General features: G+C 40.4%; 1 protein-coding gene across 1 annotated transcript in view; it reads left to right on the top strand.

Moving 5' to 3' along the window:
* The window catches only part of CRYL1 (crystallin lambda 1), a gene marked incomplete at both ends in the record, with an annotated part of 41980 nt that overhangs the window by 6321 nt on the left and 18680 nt on the right, over positions 1 to 16979 (top strand). The window contains one exon of the mRNA XM_010166247.1: positions 4355 to 4481. Within this exon, the coding sequence (XP_010164549.1) occupies positions 4355 to 4481 (127 nt within the window). The remainder of the gene's footprint in view (positions 1 to 4354; positions 4482 to 16979) is intronic.

Here is a 16979-nt window from a genome sequence, read left to right as displayed (position 1 = left end):
CCACCTGGAGTACTGTGTCCAGTTCTGGGGTCCCCGACGTAAGAAGAACATGGACCTACTGGAGTGAGTCCAGAGGGGAGGCCACAAGGATGATGCGAGGGGTGGAGCACCTCTCCTATGAGGACAGGTTGAGAGAGTTGGGGCTGTTCAGCCTGGAGAAGAGAAGGCTCCAGGGAGATCTTATAGCAGCCTTCCAGTACCTGAAGGGGGCCCTAGGGGAAGGATGAGGAGGGACTTTTTACAAGGGCAGATGGTGATAGGACATGGGGTAATGGCCATAAACTGGAAGAGAGTAGGTTTAGATTAGATATTAGGAAGAAGTTTTTCACTGTGAGGGTGGTCAGACACTGGAACAGGTTGCCCAGAGAAGCTGTGGATGCCCCCTCCCTGGAAGTGTTTAAGGCCAGGCTGGATGAGGCTTTGAGCAACCTGATCTAGTGGAAGGTGTCCCTGCTGATGGCAGGGGGTGTTGGAACTGGATGATCTTTGAGGTCCCTTCCAACCCAAACCATTCTATGATTCTATGGAATGGAGTTTTAGAGGACAGGGAGGATGAGACTAGTGTTGTATTGCACAGAAAGTAAGAACTTCATCCTCTTCAAAGAAAGACGTAATTCTATTGTGGTCTCTTCAAACTTACATTTAGGTTTGTTTTTTAAAAGCAACATAACAGTCTATGAGCAAGAGGAGGTTGCTGGATTTAGGTGCACCCGGGAAATGAACGTCCAATGAATGTATAGTTAACACCTTTTGAATTAGAGGAAAGAGCTTCATGTTGTGCCATGTGAGGTTTAGATTGGATATTAGGAAAAATTTCTTCACCAAAAAGCTTTTCAAGCATTGGAACAGGCTGCCCAGGGAAGTGTTTGAGTCACCTTCCCTGGAGGTATTTAAAAGACGTGTAGATGTGGTGCTTACGGACATGGTTTAGTGGTGGACTTAGGTTTACAGTTGGACTTAGTGATCTTATTGGTCTTTTCCAACCTAAATGCTTCTGTGATTGATTCCTTGCCATCTCACCACACAAGGTGTGAAGGTGTCAGAAGTTTGGATACTCTAGTTTAGGTGCACCTGTTTCTTTACAGATGAAGCACTCACACCTTGAGTCTGCTGAAAACCTTAAGTCTTGGATGTAACTCCTGCCTAGCAAGCTGTGATGTACCCTGGCAGCTTGGAAAATGGAGCTGAATCTTCCTGTTTCCTATTTCTTACCATACAGATTGCTCAAAGGCAGAAGTCTGTGTGTTCCAGCCATCCATTAGCTGTATTGTTAAGAAACCAAATGGGGAACTCATCCAGACACTTGGATTTCCTGCTTATTTCTGTGATGTTCCCTGGAGAGCTGTGTATTTGAACACTTTTTTTTTCCCACCTCTTTTTTTTTCTTTTTTCTTTCTTAAAGTGCTTTTAAACAAAACTTAACCAGAAAATAATTTATGACTAGTTTAGTTTTGGGCAGAAAAGGTCTGGGGTTTTGAGGTTAAATCCATATTTGAGAAAATAGGCAGAAAGTTGTCAATGAAACTGTTTCATCGGTTTTGGACTGCATAAACTGGTAGGAACACTAATTTTGGTGCCAAGTCTAAGGGACTGCAGGGAAGCAAACAGGACAGACCTGAGCAGTGTCTAAAAAGCGTGTGACTCTTGGCTTCATTTTCTCCCTAAGAATGAGCTGAACCTTTTCAAAGTTCTTGTCCAATATAAACAGAATGCAGTGCCTTGCTGTTTACCCAGACGTGCTCTGCCTAAGAGTCAAAAATCATTGCCCATGATCAGCTCTGACAAAAATAAAGAGGAAGTGTTAGAACTTACAGTACAGAAATGATTATCTGGAGTTAATTGTTGAAGCAGTTCATTGAAGAGGAGAAAGTTAATGTTTGTAGGAGTAAGTGCTGTGTGTATACATGCATGTGGATTTTTGTTGTTGGTTTTGTTCTTCCCAGTTTGAAAGATGGGTGCATATTCTGGTTTAGAAAGTGCACAGTCACCTTTACCAGCTTCAAACACAGCCTCTGTTGACATCTTATCGGAAATCTATTGATTTAATGTACAAAGTCCACAGTGATCTGAAGGTTTCTTCTCACTGTTGTGCTAAACCAGGAGCAGAACTGCTCTATGCATTTTTTGGGCTACTGCAAAGTGGCTACTAAGTGCTCCTTACCTTGATTTATAGTGGAGTTACTCCAGGATAAGGTATTGCTGCTCTGGGTTGGTGTCAGAAAGATATATTAGGAAGCCGTTTTGTTTGCTAGGAAACAAATGTTCTGTTTTCTACTTCTTTGAGTGGAAGAAAGGACATCAAAGTAACTTGCAAAGCAGCAGATGTTTATGACCTCTTAATAAAGCCACGATAAAAGTGATGGAGCCTATATTTGTTGTATTTTCTTGGACATAACACAACTACATAGATGGTGAAGTAAAATTCAGATTCTTTGGAAGTTAATGGTAGATTTAGTGAGCCAGTTCAAGATAAAGATTTGAGGGTCCAGTGAATCTCTGCTGAGGTTTGACTTGTAGTTAAGTAGGAACTGGGTTGTCTTTAAATAAATCCCTGCAAACTTTAATCTTTGACTTCAGAATACTGTGGTCTAAATGCCTCATTCTGAGCTATTTTCTTTGGCAGAAATAGGTACTTTATCATAAGACAAGATGGTTTGCATACTTGAATGCCTAAAAAAAATCAGGTGGCCTGGAAACAGGAGAGAGAAAAAAAAGATAGAGTCAATGATCTACATCCCTCTCCCCTTTCAATTAATTTAAAATACTGTTTGAAAAATGTAGATGACGCCTCCTGCTACTTCATAAAGCAACTGGGAGCTGAGGTCCAGTTGCTCCCTGTCTGGTTTGGTTAGGATTGTTGGTTGATGTGAAGGTGGCTGCAGCGGTGTCACTGGCACGGGGGTGAGGAAGCGCTGCCACAGGGTCTAAGTGCTGGAGCTGGACTGGGGAAGCAGTCTGGGGCTGACATCCCAGTCTAGTGGCTGGCTGCCTGCCCTGCTCTCTGAGGACTAAGGAAGGTGTCTGTCTGGCAGCTATAGATTGTGACAAACATATGGGGTCCCATCTCATCTGAGGTCTCTACGTACAAAAATGAATCCAGCGTTACTTTTGGGATACATGGAAGGACCTGGGCAGGTGTATTAAGGACTGAGATATGACTGGTAGTGGAGATCATCTGGGCCTCTATGAAGAAGTTCTGCCCATTTAACATGCACTGTCTCATAAAACCCCTAATGAAGACTGTCATCAGTGCCCCAGTCACTTAGGAAACACACAGTGGATCACTGGTTATTTCTATGCGCAGTTATATGACTTGTGCAGTACAAAAATACACTAACTTTTTCCAGGCAGTACAGCTTCTCTGTTTGCTACAGTTTTTCCACTCTCCAACTGAGTGGCAAGTGCAATTTATTTATCATGTAAAAAGGAATCCAAAAAGAAGCTGAAGCCTCAAAACTAGATTACCAGGGAGAAGAATGTTTTGTTTTGTTTTGTTTTTTCCTTGCTGCTAATCATTAGCTCAATTTCCTCTTCTCTTCAGGATGAGCAATTTTTGCTGAATAATACCAAAGACTCAGAGGAGTTCTGGCTCGAGGCAGCTGACGGATTTAATTGTGATAATGGATACATCAAATAGCTTTAAGTTGGTCATGATCAGATAGTTTAATCCCACTTAATTTCTGTGGAAACTGCTTCTTTTAAGTGACGTTCAACAGTTTTGAAAATTACTTGCTCTGGATTTTTGAGTGTTTCAAACTGTAGAGACTTTTCCTAAGAAGACAACGTGCCCAGCCCCGGCAGTGATGTGTACTTGAATGTTGAGTTCAAGCTCTGGCCATTCAATTTAGTAACTACCTGAATTTTCTGACACTTGCTCTGTAGCCATTACCTATGTAGGGGTATGGATTTTTTTAGGAAGGACTTCTGGCTGTATGGAATGTATTTGTTTATTTCTATGCAGTTAATCAGTGCTACTGCAGTGAGGCTTCATACCGAAAGAGCTGCAGTTTGTAAAACTAGATGAAGTGTATTAAAGGGACCTCTCTTCCCATTGAATATTAGTAGAAAAACTTGCTGATCCTGCACTAGTGAAAAAAAGTTTGAGGTGGTGACAAGTTTGCATCTAGAAGTAGACTTTATAGCTGTCCATGCTTGAAGAGAAGAAAAAAGTTATTTGTAAGATGGAGGGAGGAAAGTGAAGTGGCTGAAACTAACATTTATATTTTTTTGAGAATAATTATATGCAGTGGCGTGGAAACTAGTATAATATTACTGGGTTATTAAGAAGCTTTTTAAAAATTAATGATGGCTTGACAGTGATAAAGTACTTAATTGCTTGTATTGTTTTTGTCAGCAAACAAATGAAGGAGCTGGAGGAGTCGGGATTCCTGAAAGGAGCTTTGAGTGCGGAGCAGCAGTTGGCTCTCATTAGCATCTGTACAGACCTGAATGCAGCAGTAGAGGGTGCTACTTTCATTCAGGTAAGCAAAGATTCGACAACTCCTAGCAAACAGTTTAGGAAGTTGATCAAGAGATGTGCTGTGTGGTCGATGGACAACAGAGTTCAACATCCTGACCTCATAACGATGGTTGTGTTTGTTAAAGTTCTTTCTAGCCTAGTATCTGGACATGGGAGATGGTGCCTCTTTGCAGGATTTCCGTACTTGAGAGTCTTTGCATGTTTCTTTTAGGTTATGTTGGAAGAGGCTGGTGGCTGCCTAAGCCAAGAGAGGATTGCTGACCTCTTTGTGTAACAAAGACTGTAGCTGTTAGAAAGACGAATGTGGGGAGTTGAAGGGCAGGAGATTCTTAGGGGAAAGATTCTCTCTTAGGGAACACCACACATCCTAGTGCTGGGACTAAAACGTGTTTCTTCCCCTCCAGATACTTCGGGAAGGCAGGGGGTAGGGCTATGCCCGGGGGTTACTTCTATTCTGACTGTGGGAGAGCACTGTAGCCAAAAGCAACTATCCAACGGAATGTTAAAGTATTAGAAACAAGGCTGGAATCTGTGCTACCAAGCAAAATTGGGATGGGGAACAAGCTGTATTACTGAACCTGTTAGTCTGTGGCTGCTTAACTGTTGGTATGCTCACTGGCATGGGAATAGGTGAATCAGGGATCATTTCTGGGTTTAAGTATAAATGAGTTTGCATTGTACTTGGCATCTCCTACCCTACATGGTCCCGCAGTGTTATTCCAGTGTTGTACCATTTACTGTCTCTACACGTATGTGTGCTGCACCCAAGAGTTTACAGTTTATACTGTTTCAGGCTGTGAATCCTGGAGTCTGTTTAGCTGCAACACATCCCTAATAATAAATAGAATTAAAAGGGGACAGATTTCCAGACCTTTTCTTCCTCCGAAGTTGGTGTGATAGAGGGGGAAAGAATGGGAGGCAGAGCAGAGCTTCACACAGGAGTCAAGGTGTGAACACACTCTAGATTTTTACAGTGGTATACTATTTTGTGTTCACTTATTTTGCTCCATGTCATTAAACTGTATCCTATTACCCCAGTATCTTACTCCTTCATCAGTAATGAACTCAGAGTTTGTCAGTTCATATAATTGTTTTCACATAGGTATCGCCCACCCCTACTGAGTTTAATCTGCAAATCTATTGTCTAGTCACTCAATCCTGTAAAGTCCTTCCACAAATGTTTGTGTTTGTAATGTTGATGACTGACTTCATTTTATGAGCTAACTTTCAGGTCATTTGTGAATGGATATAACAAAGGGCACAGATAATCTGTGAAACAGCACTGGTCAGCATCTTCCACTAAGTAAAAACTGACTGTTCTTCCTACCATCTGCTTACTATCTCTTTACCAGTTACTGTCCATGAAAGGACTTTTTATCTCATATGTGACCAGTTAACTTCTTTGAAAGCTTTTATTTTTTAATTTTTTTGAAGGACTTCTTTTTTTTCACACCAACTGCATCAGCTACATGACTCTTGTGCCTGTGCTTGCTGCTTCCTTTAGAGAATTCCACTAGGTCTGTGAAACAGGACTTTCCTCTGAAAAAGTTGCTTTTATTCTTCCCCATTTGTGTAATACTCATTCAGTGCCACCCTTTTCTCTTAACTTGCTTAATAGAGACATAAGGATTACAGGCTCATTGTTGAGATCTTTCCTGAAGTTTCCTTAAAAGTTGTCATGCTTGCTGCTCTTCTGCTCTTTGGTACCAAAATACTGTACATTCACTTTTGTTTCAGGTGAGCAGTTGCATATCACTGTTCCTGTGTTGGGTATTCAAACCATGTCAAAACATGTCCTAGTACCGTGGTTCTGGTACTCTGTTCTATGGCTTGAAACAGACCCTGGGAGTCCACAAGACTAAGGCTTTAATTCTCTGCAAGGATTAGAAGGTGAAACAGAACAGTTGCAAAGAAATCGCTGTTCTGTGTGTGTTTTCCAGATTATCATTCTTCTGTAATCTGGTCATCTTCTGGTCCTATGTGTTCTTCTCAATGCATTTTGAAGAAAAAAGGGATTTTTTTTTTTTAATTATTCCTTTTGTAAATTGTGAGGTAGGAGAGGGGTTCTGCTTTGTTTTGGCTTGTTTTGACAAATTAACAGTTCTGCATAGCCTTGTTCATTTGGGTACAGCCTCAACTTTGTGAAGGCTGTCTTCTTGTTCCTAGTAGACTCTCCTAGTTGGCCTGTTTCCTTTTGCTCTTTCAAGTGTTTCTTACTACCCGGTACGTCTATATGGTGTCTTTATTTTCTCTGTGTGCTACCTGTAAGGATCTGATCCTTCTTACTGCCAATTTTGCATCTCCTTAGTATCCTCAATTTTATTCCAGTATCTTCTTTTGAAGCTAAGCACAGCTGTGAGGGTGTTCTTGGCTCTTGTTGCTCCTACAGAGATGTTGAATCTTAATATGCTGTTGTTCCTCTTGGACAGGCTCTTCAGCAGTAAGTTTTTTTAACAAGGTCCTGAATGCTACTTCAGATTAAATCAGAGACCTGCATCATTCATCCCTTCTGCCATCAGCTGATCTATGAAACAGACATCAGGCAAATGTTGCAGAATCAAAGTAATTTTCAGTTGGAAGGGACCAGTAGAGGTCATCTGGTCCAGCCTGCTGCAGGACTAACTTACATCAGCTTGCTCATGATTTGTGCAGTTGTGTTTTCAATATCTCTAAGGATAAACACTTCTTGTCTCTTTGGATAACTTGTTACAACATTTGATTACACTCATTGTTAAATTTCTTTCCTAATATCTAGTTGGGATTTCCTGTCTTGCAATGTTAGTCCCTTGCCCCTCATCCTACCACTGTGGACCTCTGAGAAGAATCTGGCTTCTCTGTGTGTTCCCTTCAGGTATTTGAAGACAGCGGTGTTGTGTTAATAGTTTCTGAATACCAATAATCTACCTGGGGTAGCTCAAGCTTTCTGGTACTATTTAATGTTCCCTTGATCCTTTTGATCTCTCTTCACATGTAGTCATTAAGCATATAAATATAAAAAAATAAGTGTAGTAGCTGCTGTATGCCTGTGGGTAACAAACCCACAGGCTTATCAGTTTCAAACTGTCGCATCAAATTTTGGTTTAATACAAAGTGTTAACAAATACACAATGTAAGTGTGCAAGTTATTTAAACTAGTCTTTAATTTCCTCTTGGAAGAGGAGTGGAATAGATATAAAAGAATCTTGATTCTAGGCTCGCAGACTTTCTGGCTGGTATTAAACTTCAGAAACACTGCCTAGCGCAGCTTTGATCCTGGAAGGACAAAATGGACTAATAGTGACTTATGAGTGCAAGTGTTCTGATTTTTAGTTGCTTAAAAAATAAAACATCAGTTGCATTAATATTAGTTGAATATAGAGGGCTCTGTTTTCTTGTTTAATGACATAACCTACTGATTAACTTATTGGAAGACTTCTATGAGTACTACATTTCTTTACCTTAGATTTCAGTTGGTTAAATCTTTATTTCTCTTCAATTTTGGCCTTTGTAGAATAAGTCCAGCTCAAGCGTTAAAAATTTCCTGGATGTTTGCACTCTGAATGAATTCTGCAGACAGTTGTCTTCTATGTTTTTTCCATGGGACATAAAACAAATTGGATAAAGTTGTAAAAAGTGGAACTTCTTAAATGATGTTAGTGAAAATATAAAAGTGAAAAAAGATGCAAGAAATAATTAAGACTGAGTAAGAAGAAAATTCCTGACAGGAATGTCATGAACCTTTAAAAACAAGATATACCTTGATGCATGTAATTTTATATATTCTGTCTCCTGAGCATTTTTGTGAAGTAACTTGTCTTGATGGGTGTGCTTTGCATCAGCTTCAGGACATTGGCCTGTTTTTTGCTCTAAAACTGAGTATTCGCTCAGTTTAATTTCTCAGAGCTTTTCTGTGCTACTTAGGGTAAGTGCATAACTTACAGCATTTAGGTGAATGTGCACTGCAAGCTTCTTGCATCACTAAAAGCTTTAATTCGGAAATGACTTTTCTATTAGCTGAAAACCTCATGGAGACAAATTAATGGGTACATTTGTACTATAATGTCCCTGGCATGGGACTGTCGTGGGTGAGGTAAATGTTTCTTAAGATTGTGCCCTTAACTTTGTCGCATAAATATATGATGACTTTTGTCCTTATGTGACTATCGGGTTCTGGACTTATTAGTACTCCTTTCACTATTAAAAACATCTTTGAGTGGATGTGTGCCTAGTTCCCAAATAATAGAAGCTGAACAGAAGTCAATGCAGCGCTTGGATGATTTCTTACCACAATGCTAGTAAAATTAAAACATACCTTTTTATATGCTTTGCTTTGGAACGACTTACTAACAGAACAATAAAGTTTACTAGCCCTCAGAGGAGGGTAAGATGAGTAACTATGGGTAAGATCTTACTCTGGTCACTCTCGACGCTCAAGCTGCTGTGTATGCTGGTGAGCTGTGAGGCATGGCCGGGCTGTTTGAAGCCAGGCGTGGAGGGTGGCTGAGAGGTCGTCTCTGAACCTGTCACTTCATGGGACAAAGCAGACTGGCAAAACAATGAAATTAAGCTTGTAAATTATACTTTGTGGTCTGAGGTATTTATTCTTTTTCCTTTTAAAGGAACTTTGCCTAAAAGCCTTAGAACAGTATCTTTATTTATTTTTTTTCTCCTCTTCAAAAAGAGAGGGTGTACTCCCCTCCTCCCCCCATTGCACCTGCAAACTCTTTTGAACTGATAACACTAACAGATCTTCAGCCTGGTCTCTTTTACATCTTGCTGGCTCTTTTATCTCTCCCAGTTAGATGTATTTAGAAAAAGTGTTACCAGCTGAAAAAAAATGGCTTTCAAAAAGCCTGGTAGTGCCTCAGAATGGGAAACCAGCATTGACTTGGGAGCTTTGACAGCAGGTGTCTCATGTCTCTGGTCATAAGTCTTTTGTCTGATACCAGTTTCTGCCACTAGCTTTTGTTTTACTTTCCTGATGGCTTTCAAGAACCGTTTTACTTCTGGGGATGAGGGCATATCTGCAGACAGTAGTGGGTGAAGATGTCTTCAGCTGCCCTGAGCTTGTAGGATAGATGACCATCCTGGTTTGGAAGCTACGTTAATGATGTATCTTTGTACATACAAAGCTGCTGGAAGGCAGAGTGTGCAAGCACTGCAGTGGCATGGCTTCAGCTCTGAGCACTGGACAGACAAACAAGGGTCTGTTGGCTGTCAGCTGGGTAAATATAACCTTAGGCCTGGTTTTACCCCACTTATCTTAAACGCTGACCTGAGGCACCAGAAGATGTTTTGGCTTCTGAGGGAGCTGGGTTTAAGCATGTGACCTGACTCGCCGTCTTCGTAGAGGTTTTGAGAAAACTCTTTTCTTGACTTTAGGGTTTGAAACAGTCTCAAAGACTTGCTGTAAAATACCTTATCAAGTCAGTGCTTGAGTTGAACTGAAGGACGATGTTTGGGTAAACAGATTGCTGGTGTCACTGCTGTGGTGCTGCAGCTGAATGGACTTTTCTCTTTCCAAACTTCCTAACATGGCCTCCCCATCTATCATGTGCATATAACAACTGGTGTTGTCTACCATTACAGACCTGAATATGGTTTTGGTCCCTGATACAGGAGGTCGTTATTGCCGTAATTGTCATCGTGCCCAGCAGTTAATCTTGCTCTTCAGGTTCTCTTTCAGTGCTCCCTGTTCTCCTTTCTAGGGCTGCATTGTGGTATTTCCATTGCCTTTCCTAGATCACTTCCCCTATTTTTCAGGGTGGATTGGATCACAGTAGAAGAAAACAGGGAAGATCTGATCCTTTGAGAAAGGGTGTGGGGAGGAGAATGTCAATCAACCTGTTTGAGATCTTACTACCTTCCTTAGGGGAATAAAAAGGATCTTCATCTCTTCTGTAGCAGCCTTATCAGCTTGTCTGTCTGTCTTTTGAAAGTTTTGGAGGGCATGTGAACATCATGGAAAAAGATGGATCTCTTCATTACATGATACTGACACTAGATAAAGCAAAACTTGACTTCATGTGTTGTATGTGTTTTAAATAAAAAGCAAACCAAACACCTCACACAATCCCCCAAAACCCTCCCAAATCTGCAAATTTGATTTTAGAAAATGCAGTTCTGAAAACTAGTACTTCCTCAAATTCTGTTTTGTATTTTGTACTAAAGGTAGGACAGACACTTCAGTCATTTGTTCTGAACAGTATAAAATGGCAGTAACTTGATATTTTTATTGCTCCAGCTCCTTAACAGGGTATGCTTCTGAACTGAAGGAAAGTACAAAATGTTTCCATCTAAATGCTGGGTTTCACCTTAACCGATGTGTTATTTACTTGTACAGTATCATGTGGTAGACAGTCTTTCATGTCACTCGAGAGGTAGTGATTTAAGAAGCATCAGATTTCACACTGGTATGAGCTCATAAATTCAAGACAACTAAGAAGTTATCACTTGTTTAGATTTGAAATGAGTTATAGCCCTATTTTTTTTTTAAAGTTAGATTACCCTGAAAGTTACTGATGTTTTAGCTGATGCTTTTACAATTGCTTTGTAATAAGCTTACTCATCTACTGTCCTTTAGTTGGTGGTTTTGAATTCCATCAAAGGCTTTCTGAATATGAACTTAACACTGTTCTAAAAGCCAGGCACTTGTAGATTTGCTATAAGACACTTTTATAATTATACTTTGAATAGAAATTTAAACAAGTTTAGACCCTATGAATCAGATTTAAACTCAGACTGGTTTCCTCTCCCCACTGTAGTCCTCTGCTTCTCAGCAGAACAGTGTATGAGAGGACTCCACCTTTATGTTTGCTGCCCTGCCAACTACAGTTATCCCTTCCCCAGGAAGGGACTTCAGAGGTTACTTAGTCTAACCCCTGCCCCAGGGCAGGATCACTCATACCTAGACAACTGTCTGTCAAAAATGGGTTAACCTGTTCTTAAATTCCTCATGTGATGTGATTCCTTCTCCTCCCCTGAGTTAAGCATTTTATTTCAGTGCATACCTACCTCGTAGAAAGGCTATAACTGAAGCCCCAGGATATGAGCATACACGACCATGCCTATTTTATTTATATTTTTAAATAATTGTGTTAAATGGTGATAATGTGGCCCTGTCATTAACAAATTGCCAGTATGCCTTTCAGTTAAAGGAGCTGCTATCCATATCCTACTGGCTTATCCGTGGCTTGTTGTTAAGGTTCAAAATAAAGTCTTGGATGCCAAGGTTGTGTGGCTTGTTTTGGGCTAACTAGAGGTTTTTTATATCTAAGGAGTCTTTTGTCACCAGACACCTTTTTGTTAACAAAATCTGGTATTTGGACACATGCTAGAAACCACCTTGGAGGAAGCTGTGTACCCAGGTATGTGGAATGAATATCTGCGGGGGGAAAAGGAGCGAAAAAGTCTGGTGAGCTTCTTTTCCCTTGTGTGAATCCCATATGGTTTGGGTTCCTGCATCACCTTCAAGTGTTTCAAGGTCACACCCCACTTAACCTCAGTTATCTGCTGTGGAGCACAGCCAGGTTGCTCCCTCTGCTTTCCCCATGACCCTGACTGCTGGGGGCTCAAGTTCTAGTCTTGCTCTAACATAATAATGTGAATTATCAGAGTCTATGCTGGTGATTGTTTTGGGAGGTTTTTTTGTGGTTTGTGGTTGTTTTGTGTTTTTTTTTTTCTCCTTCTTTCACATTTTAACTGATCAAAATGGTAACACCACACTGAAAGGTGTGCAATATCCTGGGGACTCCTTCAGTAACAGCTGTGTGTACATCTTGCTGTGCTGTCTTCCAAACCTCTACAGAGGTTTCCAACCATATGTCCTGCCCAGCTGCTGTCCCTGCCTTTACCCTCAGATGAGGGTAATAACACTTTCTAAAAGGAAACTGAGGTAAATATGTTTTCCCCACCATCTTTGCAGTTTGAAATGATGCATTTTTATTTGTCACCTTGTCTTAGTTAATATCCTGGTATACTGGCAAATCCACATACTATCCATCTTTAAAGTATCTAGAATAAGCATCTAAAACTACTTTGCCATTTTGAGGGGGAGCATGATGGAAAAGTCCAAAATACTTGCAGTCAAGTATTTGCATTTGAAATATGTAATAGTTTTGAATTTTGTGAAATTACCAAACCTATTTAGCACATGAAAATTTAACGCATGAATTTTCATTTATTCTATGAAAAATTTCGGATAGTTGAGCTGAATAGTAATGGTTAATGATAATACTGGAAGCAGAATTGATATTCTAATGTAATAATTTGTTCTGCTATTAAAAATACCATTTTATTTTTCTGCTTGTTTCATTAGCTGAACTCCCAAACTCTGCAATCAAAATGTCACATTTTTTTAATTGCAGATGTTATAGTTCCCTAGGTTCGTGTGTGTGACTCTTATTTACTGAGTAGAATGCATGTCAGTGTTTGACATGGAGTACCAAAGAAATAAGCTCTGGTTTCTTTAGTAAAAGGTGGATCTTTAGTCTTCCAGAACAGAAATATAGACCTAAACCTGCAGAAGACCAAACTATTATGTAAATACAAAAGCCTAAATAGAAATAATAATAATAATAATTGGCACTGAAAATACTACTGATAGTAGTGAGCATTTAAAATGCTATTTTGCTTAAAATATAATTTCACTTTGATATGGATTCTGTAAAATGGTGGTAATGACAGAAGCACAGCAGTCCATGTTCATCCACAAGTGGAGCAAATAGATGGAATCTTGCTTTGGTAACGTCACTAACCTCAACTTTGCCTGTAATATTGGGGGGGACAGACTTGGTTGTGAAATTGCGGAGTTGATTTGCAGATATATTATTTTAGCATATGTACTTTTTCTTTCTGAAGGCAGCTAGGTTTTTGCAAGAATCTTTTCATTATTATTTAGACATGGTAAAATTATATGGAATAGTTGTACTTGACTGAACAGTCGCTAGCTATAATAATAGTGCTTTGAAATCTGTGTTTCATTTAATTAAATTTCCAGGTCATCTTTTCAGGTATTTTTAAAGTCTGTCTTTATATAGATAACCTGAATGCTGTTTAAAATCCAAGGGTCCTTGCTTTATGTAGGTTTACATTAATCAGATTTTGTGTTAGAACTACAACTTTCTAAAGTGACTTGGTAAACTGAAAATAAAACAATTATGCCTGAAGTATTTTCTGGGAAGTTCTTTTTCTAGTGGATTATAACTGTAGAAGATAACTAACATATTTGAATAAGTGGATTAGCTGCTTTTCTGAGATTCAAAACTCTTTGTCTCTTAATCCTGTGAAGATCATATTCACACAAAAAGCTGGGCATAATGTGTCAGGAGTGCTGACAGCGTGGGTCCAGCCTGTGAGATAGTTTGGTGCTCTGAAAGCTGCTGCTACGACTTCATTCTGTGAGAGGAGAGGATTGCTGTCACTTGACTCTGGGAACTGTTCTACAGAAGTGCCTCAAAATTAGTGTCAGCTAAATCACAGCACTGAAAAGTTGAGGCCACTTAAAATGCTATAAACTATATGTGTGTAAATAGAGGAACAGAGCCAGCATTTGTGGCACGTTTGAAGCTCCTCACTTAACTGCAGAAGATGAAGAGAGTCCTTGTAGCAATCAGTGATTATGGCTTCCAAACAGTTTACCTGCTATGTGAAACCCTATTGAATTTACCAGGAAGAGGGAAGTCACAGTATTCTTGAAAATAATTTTCTACCTCAGTTGTGGTTAGTGCAAGGTTCCAGGACCCTCTTTCTGTAGCAGCTGCGGCGTGGCAGTGAAGTACGGCCACTGGGGGTTCGGTGGTGCAAGACAAAGGTAGGAGAGGAATAGCTGCGCAGGGTGTTCATTACATGCTGTGAGCTCTGCCTTGGTTTGAATGGGGAGCCAGTTGACAGCTTATGGGTCAGGATTATCAGAACCACCAATATGGAATACATTGTGGTAGATGTCTGCTACAGACCACCTGGTCAGGAAGAAAAGACCTCCTTCAGAAAACTGGAAGAAGCTTCACATTCACAAGCCCTTGTCTTCATGGTGAGGCTTCAATCACATTAATATCTGCTGGAGGGACAGCACAGAATCACAGAATGTCAGGGATTGGAAGGGACCTCGAAAGATCATCTAGTCCAATCCCCCTGCCGGAGCAGGAACCTAAATGAGATCACATAGAAAGGTGTCCAGGCGGGTTTTGAATGTCTCCAGAGAAGGAGACTCCACAGCCTCTCTGGGCAGCCTGTTCCAGTGCTCTGTCACCCACACTGAGGAGCACAAACAATTCAGGAGGATTCTGGAATGCATTAATGGTAACTTCCTGACACAGGTGGTTGAAGAGCAGAAGAAGGGACATACTGTGCTAGACTTCATACTTACACTTGAAGAAGAACTGGTTGGAGATGTGTAGGTTAGGGGAAAGCCTTGGCTACAGTGACCATGAGGTGGTGGAGTTGAGGATCCTGAGAGGAGAAGCAAAACAAAAAGTGAGATTGCAGCCTTGGACTTTGGGGGAGATCACTTTGGCCTGTTCAAGCCAAAATCTGCTTGGAAGAATCCCATGGCATGGGGTATGGTCCTGGAATGAAGAGGAGTCTAAGAGAGCTGTCTAGCAGAGCTCAGGATTAATCTGTCTTCACTTGCAGGAATTTACATTGTCATAAATCTTCATATGAAGATTGCCAAGGAAGAAATGTTTTCTTGATTGTGTTTTGAATATGCAGCAGACAGAATCTAGTAGGAGATGGGAACTCATTGTGCAGCTATGGCTTTCAAACTTCTTTATTCAGCAATTCCTTACGCATCGTGGCTACCATCAGACTCCATATTTGCTATTGAGTGGGCTCAGTGTTGTTTCCTGTGACAGCATCTCCAGATGCTCTTACAGAAAGTGGCTTGCTTGTTGCTGAATGGTTGCTCATCTTTGACCTTCTCCATCCCAGCTTAAATCTTTGGCTTTCATCTTATACCGCCATGCTTGTGTAGGACAATACCACTTATTTTAGGACCATACCACTGTGTTGGAGTGCTTTACTTCAGGCCGTGCTTTGTTTCTTTCACCTCCTAGTGCTAATAACTCCATGGCCTTGGCAGCAATCCCCATTGCTAGTGTAAGGAGAAGATATTTTGCAAGGTATTGTTTTGGGGAGTGTCTTCCTAGAAGGTGATACTGGTGAGTTGCTACCTTGGCATATCTGAGAACAGATAGGAAGAACCTGGGTGGATGCCAGCATTTAAATATAGGTAAATGAAGTTGTGTGCTTGGATGAGTGTGGATGTGTGCAGGAGCACAGATGGCGGATAGCATGGTGAGAAAGGCCTGTACAAAAACACAAAGACTCTGGAGTTAACCAGATAAAACTCCCTAGGTTTCCATGTTGGCATTCGAGGCGTTGTGTCAGATGAGTGCAACTTTTTATAGGGGCAACTAGACCTCAATCACCTTGTCTCTCACCTCAATCAGTGTTGTCTCCTAGGGAGAGAAACTAGTATGTGTTTGTCTTTGTGTAGCTCTTTAAGAGTTCTTAGGCTGGTCACGTAGCTGCTATGTGTTCTCTGAACATGTATTTGAATAGTGTAACACCCGTTACCTTTAAGCCTTTGATTCAGCGCAACTCTTCCAGGAGGTGGGTTTTAAAAATTAACAACTGTCGTGTTCTGATCAGGCTGTTAAAAAGATGTCTAATAAAGTTTAAAGTGGAATTCAGATTAGAAGCAACCTTGTTCAGGTGCTTAGGCCTCAGAATAAAGGTGTACTGTTCACTGCAGATGAGAAGTGTGATCTTTCTACAAAAGGGCACAGAAATATACAGTGTCACTTAAAATGCGGAGAGGCGTACGCTAACCTTTTTGTACTGATTCTTTGAGAGAGATTGTGGTAGCTTTAAACCTGTATCTTACCTGTTTGATCTTCTCTTTCTCAGGGTAAACAGAATAGCTTCAGACCTCTCTAGGCTCCATAACTGACAGCAAGTGAGGTTCCTGTTTAATGAATTGTTTAGAGCTTAATTTTCTCCCTGTTCTTCAGGGAATTGGTGTCTCTGAGAAAATAATTGCATGCTTGATGAGGACAGAAACTTTATTGCAGAGGTCCAGCAATCTGAATACAATTGTGACAGTATACGAGCAACTTCAAGCAAATGGCCCATTCAGAAACCTTACGTAACCGCGGCAGGTTTGAGTTTCCAGCAGATTTCAGTTTGCCTTTTTTGATTATCATCTGATGTGAGGGGAGGCTTAGAGTTTCATGTTCACAATAAACCTATTCAGAGCAACTCTTTTTATTAGCTTGAACAGTATCCGCAGCGTTCTCTTCATCTTTGGCTTTACTAAAAGAAACTATTTAAATTTAACCAACAAGCAGGAATCCTGGAATTATAAGCAGAGTATCATTTTGTTTTGATAAGGCTGTCTGTTACTTTGGGCTCTATCTGGAGTTTTTAAATGACCCTCTTTATCTCTTCTGCATCATGGAACTTTTAGTACTGTTCCATGCAACTTGCTTATTTCTTAAGACTTCAAATTACTTTTAAC

This window comes from Antrostomus carolinensis, unplaced genomic scaffold (genome assembly GCF_000700745.2).
Source record: "Antrostomus carolinensis isolate BGI_N321 unplaced genomic scaffold, ASM70074v2 scaffold4934, whole genome shotgun sequence".
NCBI lineage: Eukaryota > Metazoa > Chordata > Aves > Caprimulgiformes > Caprimulgidae > Antrostomus > Antrostomus carolinensis.
The sequence above is the reverse complement of the archived record's forward strand: the minus strand, read 5'-3'. Positions and strand labels throughout refer to the sequence as shown.